This window comes from Staurois parvus, unplaced genomic scaffold (assembly GCF_062004578.1).
Source record: "Staurois parvus isolate SC_StPar_1 unplaced genomic scaffold, SC_StPar_1.0 ptg000174l, whole genome shotgun sequence".
NCBI classification, from domain to species: domain Eukaryota; kingdom Metazoa; phylum Chordata; class Amphibia; order Anura; family Ranidae; genus Staurois; species Staurois parvus.
Genome location: NW_028317970.1, coordinates 2,989,162 through 3,005,103, shown reverse-complemented (window position 1 = coordinate 3,005,103; position 15,942 = coordinate 2,989,162). Strand labels below are relative to the sequence as shown.

Below are 15,942 nucleotides of genomic sequence, written 5' to 3'. Positions count from 1 at the left end.
TGGAGATCATATCCCCCCCTTATGTATTATACATGGAGATCATATCCCCCCTCTTATGTATTATACATGGAGATCATATCCCCCCTTATGTATTATACATGGAGATCATATCCCCCCCTTATGTATTATACATGGAGATCATATCCCCCCCTTATGTATTATACATGGAGATCATACCCCCCTTATGTATTATACATGGAGATCATATCCCCCCCTTATGTATTATACATGGAGATCATATCCCCCCTTATGTATTATACATGGAGATCATATCACACCCCCTTATGTATTATACATGGAGATCATATCCCCCCTTATGTATTATACATGGAGATCATGTCCCCCTTATGTATTATACATGGAGATCATATCCCCCCTTATGTATTATACATGGTGATCATATCCCCCCTTATGTATTATACATGGAGATCATATCCCCCCTTATGTATTATACATGGAGATCATATCCCCCTTATGTATTATACATGGAGATCATATCCCCCCTTATGTATTATACATGGAGATCATATCCCCCCCTTATGTATTATACATGGAGATCATACCCCCCTTATGTATTATACATGGAGATCATATCCCCCCCTTATGTATTATACATGGAGATCATATCCCCCCTTATGTATTATACATGGAGATCATATCACACCCCCTTATGTATTATACATGGAGATCATATCCCCCCTTATGTATTATACATGGAGATCATGTCCCCCTTATGTATTATACATGGAGATCATATCCCCCCTTATGTATTATACATGGAGATCATATCCCCCCTTATGTATTATACATGGAGATCATATCCCCCTTATGTATTATACATGGAGATCATATCCCCCCTTATGTATTATACATGGAGATCATATCCCCCCTTATGTATTATACATGGAGATCATATCCCCCCTTATGTATTATACATGGAGATCATATCCCCCTTATGTATTATACATGGAGATCATATCCCCCCCTTATGTATTATACATGGAGATCATATCCCCCTTATGTATTATACATGGAGATCATATCCCCCTTATGTATTATACATGGAGATCATATCCCCCCTTATGTATTATACATGGAGATCATATCCCCCCTTATGTATTATACATGGAGATCATATCCCCCTTATGTATTATACATGGAGATCATATCCCCCTTATGTATTATACATGGAGATCATATCCCCCTTATGTATTATACATGGAGATCATATCCCCCTTATGTATTATACATGGAGATCATATCCCCCCCTTATGTATTATACATGGAGATCATATCCCCCCTTATGTATTATACATGGTGATCATATCCCCCCCTTATGTATTATACATGGAGATCATATCCCCCCCTTATGTATTATACATGGAGATCATATCCCCCCTTATGTATTATACATGGTGATCATATCCCCCCTTATGTATTATACATGGAGATCATATCCCCCCTTATGTATTATACATGGAGATCATATCCCCCCTTATGTATTATACATGGTGATCATATCCCCCCTTATGTATTATACATGGAGATCACATCCCCCCTTATGTATTATACATGGTGATCATATCCCCCCTTATGTATTATACATGGAGATCACATCCCCCCTTATGTATTATACATGGAGATCACATCCCCCCTTATGTATTATACATGGAGATCACATCCCCCCTTATGTATTATACATGGTGATCATATCCCCCCTTATGTATTATACATGGAGATCATATCCCCCCTTATGTATTATACATGGAGATCATATCCTCCCCTTATGTATTATACATGGAGATCATATCCCCCCTTATGTATTATACACGGAGATCATATCCCCCTTATGTATTATACATGGTGATCATATCCCCCCTTATGTATTATACATGGAGATCATATCCCCCCTTATGTATTATACATGGAGATCATATCCCCCCTTATGTATTATACATGGAGATCATATCCCCCTTGGGATTTTTAATATCAGACCCTATATTGTTTATAAATATATTATTAAGTCGGGGTCCCAACACTGAACCTTGGGGTACCCCACTAACCCCTTCCATACCGGGCACTTTTTCCCCCTTCCTGCCCAGGCCATTTTTCAGGTTTCAGCGCTCTTACACTTTGCATGACAACTGCGCGATCATACAACATTGTACCCAAAGTAAAAATTGGGGGATATCTGTACTGTCCTGACATTATTATACATGGAGATCATATCCCCCCCTTATGTATTATACATGGAGATCATATCCCCCCCTTATGTATTATACATGGAGATCATATCCCCCCTTATGTATTATACATGGAGATCATATCCCCCTTATGTATTATACATGGAGATCATATCCCCCTTATGTATTATACATGGAGATCATATCCCCCCTTATGTATTATACATGGAGATCATATCCCCCCCTTATGTATTATACATGGAGATCATATCCCCCCTTATGTATTATACATGGAGATCATATCCCCCTTATGTATTATACATGGAGATCATATCCCCCCTTATGTATTATACATGGAGATCATATCCCCCCCTTATGTATTATACATGGAGATCATATCCCCCCTTATGTATTATACATGGTGATCATATCCCCCCTTATGTATTATACATGGAGATCATATCCCCCTTATGTATTATACATGGAGATCATATCCCCCTTATGTATTATACATGGAGATCATATCCCCCTTATGTATTATACATGGAGATCATATCCCCCCCTTATGTATTATACATGGAGATCATATCCCCCCTTATGTATTATACATGGTGATCATATCCCCCCTTATGTATTATACATGGAGATCATATCCCCCTTATGTATTATACATGGAGATCATATCCCCCTTATGTATTATACATGGAGATCATATCCCCCCTTATGTATTATACATGGAGATCATATCCCCCCTTATGTATTATACATGGAGATCATATCCCCCTTATGTATTATACATGGAGATCATATCCCCCTTATGTATTATACATGGAGATCATATCCCCCTTATGTATTATACATGGAGATCATATCCCCCTTATGTATTATACATGGAGATCATATCCCCCCCTTATGTATTATACATGGAGATCATATCCCCCCTTATGTATTATACATGGTGATCATATCCCCCCCTTATGTATTATACATGGAGATCATATCCCCCCCTTATGTATTATACATGGAGATCATATCCCCCCCTTATGTATTATACATGGTGATCATATCCCCCCTTATGTATTATACATGGAGATCATATCCCCCCTTATGTATTATACATGGAGATCATATCCCCCCTTATGTATTATACATGGTGATCACATCCCCCCTTATGTATTATACATGGAGATCACATCCCCCCTTATGTATTATACATGGAGATCACATCCCCCCTTATGTATTATACATGGAGATCATATCCCCCCTTATGTATTATACATGGAGATCATATCCCCCTTATGTATTATACATGGAGATCATATCCCCCCTTATGTATTATACATGGAGATCATATCCCCCCTTATGTATTATACATGGAGATCATATCCCCCCTTATGTATTATACATGGAGATCATATCCCCCCTTATGTATTATACATGGAGATCATATCCCCCCTTATGTATTATACATGGAGATCATATCCCCCCTTATGTATTATACATGGAGATCATATCCCCCCTTATGTATTATACATGGAGATCATATCCCCCTTGGGATTTTTAATATCAGACCCTATATTGTTTATAAATATATTATTAAGTCGGGGTCCCAACACTGAACCTTGGGGTACCCCACTAACCCCTTCCATACCGGGCACTTTTTCCCCCTTCCTGCCCAGGCCATTTTTCAGGTTTCAGCGCTCTCACACTTTGCATGACAACTGCGCGATCATACAACATTGTACCCAAAGTAAAAATTGGGGGATATCTGTACTGTCCTGACATTTGGGGGATATCTGTACTTATCTGACATTTGGGGGATATCTGTACTTATCTGACATTTGGGGGATATCTGTACCGTCCTGACATTTAGGGGATATCTGTACCGTCCTGACATTTGGGGGATATCTGTACCGTCCTGACATTTGGGGGATATCTGTACCGTCCTGACATTTGGGGGATATCTGTACCGTCCTGACATTGGGGATATCTGTACTGTTCTGACATTTGGAGGATATCTGTACTGTCCCGACATTTGGGGGATATCTGTACCGTCCTGACATTTGGGGGATATCTGTACCGTCCTGACATTTGGGGGATATCTGTACCGTCCTGACATTTGGGGTATATCTGTACCGTTCTGACATTTGGGGGATATCTGTACAGTCCTGACATTTGGGGGATGTCTGTACCGTCCTGACATTTGGGGGATATCTGTACCGTCCTGACATTTGGGGGATATCTGTACCGTTCTGACATTTGGGGGATATCTGTACCGTCCTGACATTTGGGGGATATCTTTACCGTCCTGACATATTTGGGGGATATCTTTACCGTCCTGACATATTTGGGGGATGTCTGTACCCTCCTGACATTTGGGGGATATTTGTACCCTCCTGACATTTGGGGGATATCTGCACCGTCCTGACATTTGGGGATATCTGCACCGTCCTGACATTTGGGGATATCTGCACCGTCCTGACATTTGGGGATATCTGCACCATCCTGACATTTGGGGGATATCTGCACCATCCTGACATTTGGGGGATATTTGTACTGTCTTGACATTTGGGGGATATATGTACTGTTCTGACATTTGGGGGATATCTGCACCGTCCTGACAGTTGGGGGATATCTGTACTGTTCTGACATTTGGGGGATATCTGTACTGTTCTGACATTTGGGGGATTTCTGTACTGTCCTGACATTTGGGGGATAGCTGTACTGTCCTGACATTTGGGGGATATCGGTACCATTCTGACATTTGGGGGATATCTGTCCTGTCCTGACATTTGGGGGATATCTTTCCCGTCCTGACATTTGGGGGATATCTGTCCCGTCCTGACATTTGGGGGATATCTGTACTGTCCTGACATTTAGGGGATATCTGTACTGTTCTGACATTTGGGGATATCTGTACCGTCCTGACATTTGGGGGATATCTGTACCGTCCTGACATTTGGGGGATATCTGTACCGTCCTGACATTTGGGGGATATCTGTACTGTCCTGACATTTGGGGGATATCTGCACCATCCTAACATTTGGGGATATCTGTACTGTTCTGACATTTGGGGGATTTCTGTACTGTCCTGACATTTGGGGGATATCTGTACTGTCCTGACAATCTTAGACCTCTAGAAATTAGATTGGCCGTCAGTACTTCAGGATCGATCAATTTTCAGATATCTCCCATAGTTTGTGAACTCTATAACTTCCCTTCAGACTAAATCATAAATACTAATTTGGGTTATTGTCACCAAAGACATGTAGCAGAATACATCTCGGCCTAAATTTATGAAGAACAATTATTTATTTGCAAACTTTTATAACAGAAACAAAGAAAAACTTGGGTTTTTTTTTTCAAAATTTTTGTTCTTCTTTTGGGAAGAAAATTAAGCCATCCATTGTATACAACTGTCATGTGACCTGCACTATATACTCTGTTGTACATTACATACTCCTGACCCCTGCACTATATACTCTATATTGTACATTACATACTCCTGACCACTGCACTATATACTCTATATTGTACATTACATACTCCTGACCCCTGCACTCTATACTCTGTTGTACATTCCATACTCCTGACCCCTGCACTATATACTCTATGTTGTACATTACATCCTCCTGACCCCTGCACTATATACTCTATGTTGTACATTACATACTCCTGACCCCTGCACTATATACTCTATGTTGTACATTACATACTCCTGACCCCTGCACTATATACTCTATGTTGTACATTACATCCTCCTGACCCCTGCACTATATACTCTATGTTGTACATTACATACTCCTGACCCCTGCACTATATACTCTATGTTGTACATTACATACTCCTGACCCCTGCACTATATACTCTATGTTGTACATTACATACTCCTGACCCCTGCACTATATACTCTATATTGTACATTACATACTCCTGACCCCTGCACTATATACTCTGTTGTACATTACATACTCCTGACCCCTGCACTATATACTCTGTTGTACATTACATACTCCTGACCCCTGCACTATATACTCTGTGTTGTACATTCCATAGTCCTGACTTCTGCTCTCCCCCTCCCCCCACTGCTATATATACACATAATATGGATTCTCTTTTGTTACACCCATTTCCTCCCAGCTGGACATTTTATATCGGATGATGTGATTGGAGCACAGACTTTTACATGGTGATAATAATGTGATAACATCCTCCAACTTTGGACCCTTAAACAGAAAGTGATAATGAGGGAGGAGTCAATACCCCAATGATGGTGGTCTTCAGGATCAGTCCAGTCTTCATCTTGGTTGTTCTCCCCCCATCCTCACTCTCTGACCTCTGGTGGGGCTCAGCCCCGCTGTTCTTCATGACTAAATCATGGACTAAATAAGGAAGTGCAGTACTTCTTGTGTTGGGAAGATGGCGATGAGTGATAGAGGGGGTGGGGACCCTCGTCCTATAATCCCCTCATCACTGTCCCTCCTATAAAAGACAGTTCTGGTTGTTTCCTCACTCTCTGACTAAGGTCCATGAATAAAGAAATGACCTGGTAGGAGATCAGAGGAGCCATTTCCTAGTTCCCTTGAGGGTGGAATTGTAAGCTCCTCAGAGACCAAGCTGCCTGATGTGGGCGGAGTCCTGGTTTGGGGGAACCAATCAGCTCCTGTCTAGTAATCCTCTTTGTCTTTGTATTTTAGTCCATGGCCGGGAGATGAGGAAAACCTCCGAGGATTGTCTCACTTTGTCTCCAGACTGGAAAGTAGAAGATGAGGACATCACACAGTATAGTCCAGGAGAAAACCCGGCTCCCTCCAATGTCCATCCGGCACCACCCAGTGTAGATGGACCATCGAATTCCTCGTATCCTGAGGAACCTCAGACTGTGCGGGACCCGGCCGGCCTTCCAACAGGGAAGAGATTCTCCTGTACTGAGTGCGGGAAGAGGTTCAGTTCTACATACAATCTTAATGTGCATAAAAGATGTCACACGGGGGAGAAGCCGTATTCCTGTCCTGAATGTGGGAAATGTTTTTCAGAGAAGTCCAGTCTGCACAAACATCAGAGATCTCACACAGGGGAGAAGCCGTATTCCTGTCCCGAGTGTGGGAAATGTTTTTCACTGAAGCACATTCTTTACATCCATCAGAGATCTCACACGGGGGAGAAACCGTATTCTTGTCCTGAGTGTGGGAAATGTTTTTCAGAGAAGTCCCATCTTTACAGACATCAGAGATCTCACACGGGGGAGAAGCCGTATTCCTGTCCTGAGTGTGGGAAATGTTATTCATTGAAGTCCAGTCTGCACACACATCAGAGATGTCACACAGGAGAGAAGCCGTATTTCTGTCCTGAGTGCGGGAAATGTTTTTCAGATAAGTCCAGTCTTTCCAAACATAAGAGATCTCACACGGGGGACAAGCCGTATTCCTGTCCTGAGTGCGGGAAATTTTTTTTAGATAAGTCCCATCTTTACACACATCAGAGATCTCACACAGGGGAGAAGCCGTATTCCTGCCCTGAGTGTGGGAAATGTTTTTCAGTGAAGTCCCATCTTTCCAGACATCAGAGATGTCACACGGGGGAGAAGCCACTTTCCTGTCCTAAGTGAGGGAAATGTTCCTCACTGAAGTCCTATGTTCCTGTACATCAGGGGTCCCACACAACCCTGGAGGTGTATTAGTGCCTTGAGTGTGGGAAATGTCTTCTAGATGAATGTTGCTGGACATCCCAGCTCTCATGTGGGGAAGAAGCACACCCTGATATACACCTCAGACATACTCCATGGCTGATCTTCATCATGGAAGAAACCGTTCATAAGGAGATCAGAGGTCCTCAAAGACATGGATGAAGTGTGGGACCGGGTTGGCCATTGATAGCAGGAGAATAATAAAAATGAAGTCCTGACCTAGAGCACTGGGCTGACTTCTCATTGGGGTGCAGCCTATATACTAGAGATGGTTTGCACCTAAATGGAAGGGGGTCTGCTGTGCTGGGGGAGGGGTTTATGGGAAGACTGAAGGAGTATATAAACTAGGATGGAGGGGGGAGGGAGAATTCAGTTAAAATGGGGTAGACAGATCAGACATGTCAGTACTTATTGGGGGGTGGAATGGGGAAAGATGGGGGGAGGGCTATGGCAGATGGTAAGAAGGTTCCCATGTTACAACCAGTGGAATTGGTACCATTTGTATGAAAATAAAAAATACACAAAATCCGTGTGAACAAGGTGTCGGTGAATGGACAAGGTGTCAGTGAATGAAGGAGGTGTCAGTGAATGGACGAGGTGTCAGTGAATGAACGAGGTGTCAGTGAATGAACGAGGTGTCAGTGAATGAAAGTGTTTGTTCCCCAATGCCAGAAGTCTGCCCAGCACAGTAGGTGAGTTGGAAGGTTTGGTGCATGAAGAGAACTGTTGTGGACCTTTTGAAATTACATCTCAAAAACATGATTTTATCAAGACATAACCCTATATGACAGCAACTCAGCATAGCCGTATGTTAAGGGTTAATTTGTCTTGGTTGAAAAGTCGAAGGACCCCAAGCTAGAGAAATGTACATAATGAGTGAAGTGAGGTTTTTCCATGACAATAAGACTGTTTGGACTGTCCACAAATACTATTTGTATATTGGGGTCGGGGAGACTGCATATACAAAAGTTAAATAGACAGCCAAATAGGACTTTAAACCTTCAAATGGTGAATCACGACACCAACAAGTGAAACTATAGTAACGTTTGAGAAGAGTAAACAACCCTTGAGGAGACTGGTGAGATATCAGTCTTTTCAAATGGTCTGTTCAAACTACAAGGACACCTGGTTATTGCCTCTCATCTTTACAATGGACAAACATCGGTTTAATGTGTCACTCTTAAGACTAAAAGTTAAATTCAGGACATTTAAGACTAAGAATTGAATGTATCTAACCACAAAGATATTACTACAAAAGCATAGTATCTATAGATGTTATAAAGAAAAGGTTTCACACAACACCAAATATTCAGCAATGGGAATTGTATATCACTAACTTGAGTATTGAGATGATGGAAAGTAAGATATATTGTGAGGTAGCATCAGTTGTATGTCTTATCAGGAAACAGATGCTTTCACACAAGCTTGTATCTCAGGGACAGGAATAACTGAATATACACATATATTCCATGGTTCTTATTTAGAACACTATAGCTATGATCAACTATATATCTGGATAAGACGTATATGTAATACCTAAAATTACATTGAGTTCCACCGGAGGTATGAGTCATCATCAATACTCAAATTGTTCTATGGTACAAGACCGCCACCTGGCGGATAGGTGAGAAATAGCTTATGTACATACATTTCTCAACTAGCCAATCAAGAAGCCTGGTGGGAGGGTATCTTAGAACAATGGTTTAGTTGGTATAAAAGCCCATGCACCTTTAAAAAAGAAAAAGACTCATCAAAAGAAAAAACCTGACTGAAGAAAAAACCTCATTAGAAGAAAATCTGAAGACATCTGAAGAGACCTCTCTGCTGAATATCCCCTCTTCCATCTTTCAAACTTCCAAAACTTTACTAAATTTCTAAATCTCTGTACTCCTAACTTCCTACATTCTCCCACACTATTGAACTCTATCTCACTTTCCCCTGTGGTCATCATTCTGAAGGCGTTCCATTGCCAGCTGGATCCACTGGAAAGTTTCATAGTCTGAATTCCGGGTGTGGTGAGACTGTCCATTTAATTTTGCATTGCATATTTTATCTGTTGTGTAGAGTCATAGAAATACCTTAGTGTATCACAACTATATTGGGTAGTTATATATATGTAGAGAGATCCTGTATTACTGTTAAAATTGTTTGGTGTCATATTATAAATTTCTCATATTTCATAATTTATTAAATATTAATAAGTAGAGTATAATTTATCAGAGAATATCTTCTTCCAATCCTATGGCCACGGTTTGTGAGAATATAACCTCTGAGATACTCTAAAATATTAGTTATTAATAAATTTAATTTTTAATAATTATCATCATTTAGAAATTGTTATATTGATTTCATTATTTAGAAACATTATTATTGTGTATGATATTGGCATAGTATACCTTTGACCGCGTGTATCAATATTCATTTATCACCAGTCTTTTGCGTTTTGTGTTAATATATATATAATTTTTGTACATAAATAAATTTTTATATTTATCTATTATAAGGCAAATTTTGTGTGTATGGTACGAAATCATACTGGCTAAAAGAATTCAAGGTATGATAATAAGTGGTGATCAAATTATCAAGGTGTCCAAATTATTGGTTTACTAAATATTTGCCGTATTTTAACGGCTGGAGGCACTGTAACATTTCATCTAAGGGAAAGGGACACGCCCTTTATAAGTAGAATAAATCATAAACCACCACAGGATAAATTTGGAGGCACTGCTGAGATCCATAGAAATCGTACCATAATACAAAACGCACTGGTGATTGTATATTTGTACACTTGGTCAAACATATATTTTGTATCAAAATGGCATCCAGTAATCACGGATCCACCTCTTCCAAGCATAACGAGGAAAATATGGCGGCCCAAGGCATTGAGGAGGAAACTCCGAAGCCAGCCCGGAAAGCTGTCGGTGCTTGGCAGAAGTATGTTGAATGTGGAGTAATAGATTATCTCCGCAAGAGATTAGGTCTGGGGGATAGCAATAATGAATTCGTGGATGAAGAGAAAAGTCAGGCTATGAGCACCTTTGAGGACCTGTTCAACCAAAAGGGCCAGGTTGTTGAGTTTTTAATAGCATTTGCTAGAGCAGAAAGTGATAAAAGCCGTGACAGACTTCTCCTAGAAGCTTGGCCCATGTTATGGTTCATGAGTGCTGCAGCTGCCCAGCGAACCATGACTTTAAGGGAAGAGTTGTCAGAAGCCCGCCTATTGTTGGAAAGCAGAAATCAGGACATTGAGTCTTTGAAAGGGAAGCTTGGTCATGCCGGTATTCGTTTAGACGAATCCGAGAAATATCATGATAGATTGGTCAGAGACTTTCAAAGTGCTCAGGACCTGTATGAAAGAAATTTTCAGGAATTAAAATGACTTCAAAAGAAGTATCAGGATTTAAAAGATGAGGTGGAGTACTTCAGATCAGAAAGGTTATCTCCTGTCGAAATTAAAGTTCACCCAGGGGATAAGCATGACCAGTCAGAACTTACCTTGATAAAATCTGAGCAGAAAACTCTGGAGGAGCAGATTATGAGGTTGACGGCCCAAATAAATTCTGGGGTCCAAAACCGGACCAACCCAGTCAAGCAGGAGACTGATGAGCGGAGATACCCGCATCACAGTGAAGTATCTGATAGTGAGGCAGAGACAGAATATAGGTCGCCTCCTAGGCTTCTAAGATACACTCCAGAGCACTCAGAAGAAAAGTATGAGGTTTCATATAGGCAGAAAGGGAAATCCCAGGGGTCATTCAGGAGATATGACACCCCAAAGGTCATTAAGTTCCTGAAGGACACTGTTCCTATGTTTACTAAGAAAGGGTCCCTTGAGATCACCAAACACATGAAAACAATTGAACAGACGTTAGAAATTCTGGGCATTAGAGATGACCACACCCAAATTGCTGCCATGGGTATTTGAAGAGAAATACCAGCAATTCTTTGATACCTTGAGGGCCTATTCCAATCAGTCCTGGAGAGAGGTTAAACATAAGTGCCACATGGAATTTGGGCCTTATAAAACTATAACCTCTGCCAAGCCTGCGGCCTACAATTTAAAGTGTGGTCCTCACCAAAGCCCTGCAGAATTTCTGGCTGTCCTCAGAAATGCCTATTTCCTGGCTGAAAAGGATCCCAATCCTAACCAGCCAGAATTCAAGACATTATTTTATGAAGCATTACCTGCTTACATAAAATTGGGACTTGCAAAGGATTACAGAAAGGGATGCTCTCTTGATTGGTTGGTGAGAGAGAGTGACTATTTGTTCTCCATCCAACAGTCCAGTGAGGGCGGGATAAAAAGAGAACCTAAGAATAGCCCCAAGATAGTAGCAGCCACTACCGTTTCCCCTCCAAATCCAAATGTGCAGGCGGAGAAGAAATCATATGCGGAAGTAGTCCGTGGGGGTAAAACCAATGGTTCCCCTAGATTTGTACCTCAAACCCAGCAAGTGAAGGAGGTCCATAACTTTGCACCCCAAAACCAGTGGGTGAGAAAGGATAGACAAAAGCCAGGGAACTACGGTAGTGGAAGTGAGAAGAATAAAAAGTATGGTAAGGGCCAGTACAGTGATGAGAATCAAAGGGGGCAATGGTATCCTCTGAGGTTCTATTATCCTCGCCAAAACCAACATGGGAATTTTTATGGGAACCCCAATTTCAATAGGAACCATAATTACAATAAGAATCCCAATTTTAATAAGAACTCTGACTTCCAAAGATTTCCTCCACGCCAAGAACACCCTCAAACTCAAAGGGGGGATACAGTACCCCAGGCTCCCCTTAATGACAGGGAGACCCCGAAACCTCAGAGAGAAAAATGGCGTCGGGACCAGAGCAGTAGTTCTGACTCTGAGTCTCATTACCAGTCCCGTCCAAAATACAAGCATAAGTATAGGAAGAGGGAGAATCAACAGAATGACTCCTCTGAGCGTATTGGGCAAATAGAGGCACAGGTCAGCAAAATGGCTGAACAAATGGACAGGCTTGTCACTCAATTTTCATCCAATCCTTTTTTAGGAGCAGCTCCTGTGACCAACCAAGGGTCACAGAATTAACAGGCAACCAAGACTTACACCAACAGGGGAGAACACTGAGACAAATGACAGGAGATGTGTGTCCCGTCCCTGACACGCCTACTAATAGAGAATCTAGTTCTCAGGCAAAGGGGGACCAGTTGTTGGTTATTAACGATTCTCCTGCTTTTCAGTGTCCATCTATTGCCCCTAATATAGTCGCGGCATCGGAAGTCGTCGGGATTGACAAGCCAGACGGAGCACCAACTTCTAGTTGTGCTTCTGTCTTGAGACAGTCCAAGAATCCCACCAGGGAGGATAAGGGTGATGTGTCCACCACATGCGGTGAGATAAGAGCTAGTCACATGTCATTGAAGGGCCCACAGATCTTCAACCACACCAATTTCATGTGTGAGCTGACTGAATCTGATGGGAGATATTATGCCACAGTACAGGGGCAGGATGCCAGTGATCTTTCCATTGTCGGCCTAATAGACACTGGATCCCAAGCAACCATCATGTCACAGGAACATTTTGATAAAGTGGCGAATGTCATGCCCACCAAGCCGAGACTTAAAAGTTTTGACAGCTCATTGATTGGTGTAGGTGGAGACCCTTTACAAGTCATGGGTACCGCCTGGCTTAAACTAAAACTGGGTAACAAGGAACTGAGACACCCCATCATCATTGCCAGCATCTCCCAGCACCACATGATCATTGGGATGGACTTCCTAAAAAGGCTGAACACAATAGTTGACTGTGTGAACCAAGTACTGTGGTCACAGGTAAATACCCCGATTAAGTATGGGAAACTTAAAACTCCCCATTCCCGACAACACTGCCACCTGGTGGAAGAAAGGCCTGGATCATTAGAAATCCATTTCAGGAACAGCCAACTTCCTGATGTAACGGTTATCAAACCTGATGACTATAACCCTATCAGAAGAGATGAGGAACACATTTTTAGAATTCCCCAAGATAAAATAAAAGATATTTCCCTCCAAGATGACATCCTTATGATATCTTTTCATCAGGAGGATAAAACAAGAAAAGGGGGAGATCACACCCAATTCTTGACAGGTATTGAAAGGGTTAACAGCGATTTGTTTATCCCCATCCGGATAAATGGTCTTAATAGGTCAAAATATGCCAAACTAGATTTGAGACAGGAACACAGCTTTGTAAGCCATGGGCTGATAAAACACCTGACCGAAATGGAAATGATCCGTTTCTCCACACCTCAGCGTCATTGGATTTCAGACTCCATTGATGACTCTGATGATTACAATTCAATGGCTAGGTGTCTCTTAAACGTCACTGTAGGAAACAAAACAGCCACCCATGTGTTCCTAGTCTTGGATAATCCCCAAACTAAAATTTATTTTGGCAACGATATGTTACATCGATTTGCAATGCAAGTCGACCTAATTAATGACTGTTTATGGAGTCGACTAAAGGGGGACCCCGAAAAATACCAAAATCTGGACTTAGCTTTAAAATCCCAGCAACAGATGCCTTATGCTGTTGAAGTCCAGGTAGCCCAAAAGATTACAATTCCTAAGGGCATAAATAATTTCATACTCCCCATCCAAGTTAAAAAGGGACATAGACTGAAGGGGTCAGATGCATTAGTATGCCTCTCCCATAAAATGCAGGGGGAGAGACTGAACATTACACACACGCCCCTAGTCAACACACATCAATCCCCGATGTACATTTATATACATAATCTGTCCAATCAGGATATCGTCTTACGCAAAGAGACCCTTATTGGTCTAGCGGTAGAGACTGAATATTACACCTTTGGGGTCACTAACCAGGTGATTGGACTCATTCCCGATGAATATTTGTCGGAGGAACAATTAATTGAACAAACATTCCATTCATTACCAGAGGGTATTTTCACCATAGAGTCCATTTATCCATTCGATTCTAAAGATGGCACCTGTCGAATCAAAGAGACATCAATTGTCTTTGATCACCCAATCAAAGAACAAGAGTACCCCAAAGAACCTGGATGGCAGGAGAACACACACACACATCACATACCCAATGACCTCACCACAAAACTTGAAGAGGCATATGAGATAGGTCAGCCGGAAAGCTTTCCTGGATTCAAGGAGTTAGTGGAAGAGATGGTGGCCCTCGCTGATGCGTGTTCCAATGATCTCGACCGACAATTGCTCCGAGAGCTTCTCCTTGAATTCCAAGAGATCTTTGCCAAGGATTCTTACGATTGTGGGACTACTGACCTACACATCGCTAGGATCCAAACAGATCCAGATGCCCCACCAGTATTCGTAAGACAGTATAGGTTACCATTAGCTTCCTATGAATCTCTAGCTGAGATTATCAGGAAGTTACATGAAAGGGGTATAATTAGGCCCATCCACAGCTCCTATAACCACCCGATCCTGGGTATTTTAAAACCCAATGGACAATGGCGTTTGTGCGCTGACCTCCGTCAGCTAAACAAACGTGTGTACATGTCAGGATGGCCTGTCCCATACATAGACCAATGTCTAGCCCAGCTCCAAGGATCCCAAGTTTTTACAGCCTTGGATTGTGCACAGGGGTATTGGACCATTAAGGTGAGTGAGGAAGACCAATACAAACTGGCTTTCAGTTTTGGGAATCGACAATATTGTTGGGTGAGAATGCCTTTCGGATTCATAAATTCCAGACATGAATTTGCTGTGTTCATGCACAAGGCCATGCCAGGCGCCTTCGAAAGGGGGACGTTGGCATATGTGGACAATATCCTGATCAAAAGTACTGATATGGCCAAACACATTACAGAACTTCGGCATGTTCTGGGCCAATTAAAAGCAGCAGGAGTTAAACTGTCCTTACAAAAAGCCCAGTGGTGTCGCACGAAGGTAAACTTCCTAGGCCATGAAGTTACTGCTGAAGGTTTGAACCCACAAAAGAAGAAAGTTGAGGCGGTTCTGAACTGTAAAGTCCCTACTAACCTTAAAGAATTGAGATCATTCCTAGGTATGGTAAACTACTCGCGTAAGTTTATTGATAATTACGCCGAGATAAGCAAGCCGTT

The 15,942-nt window shown here is 41.8% G+C and overlaps 1 protein-coding gene across 1 annotated transcript in view; it reads left to right on the top strand.

Moving 5' to 3' along the window:
• LOC149462523 (uncharacterized) overlaps positions 1-15,942 on the top strand; it is a 199,003-nt gene that overhangs the window by 122,272 nt on the left and 60,789 nt on the right. The window contains exon 9 of the mRNA XM_089676851.1: positions 6,895-7,714. Within this exon, the coding sequence (XP_089532977.1) occupies positions 6,895-7,714 (820 nt within the window). The remainder of the gene's footprint in view (positions 1-6,894; positions 7,715-15,942) is intronic.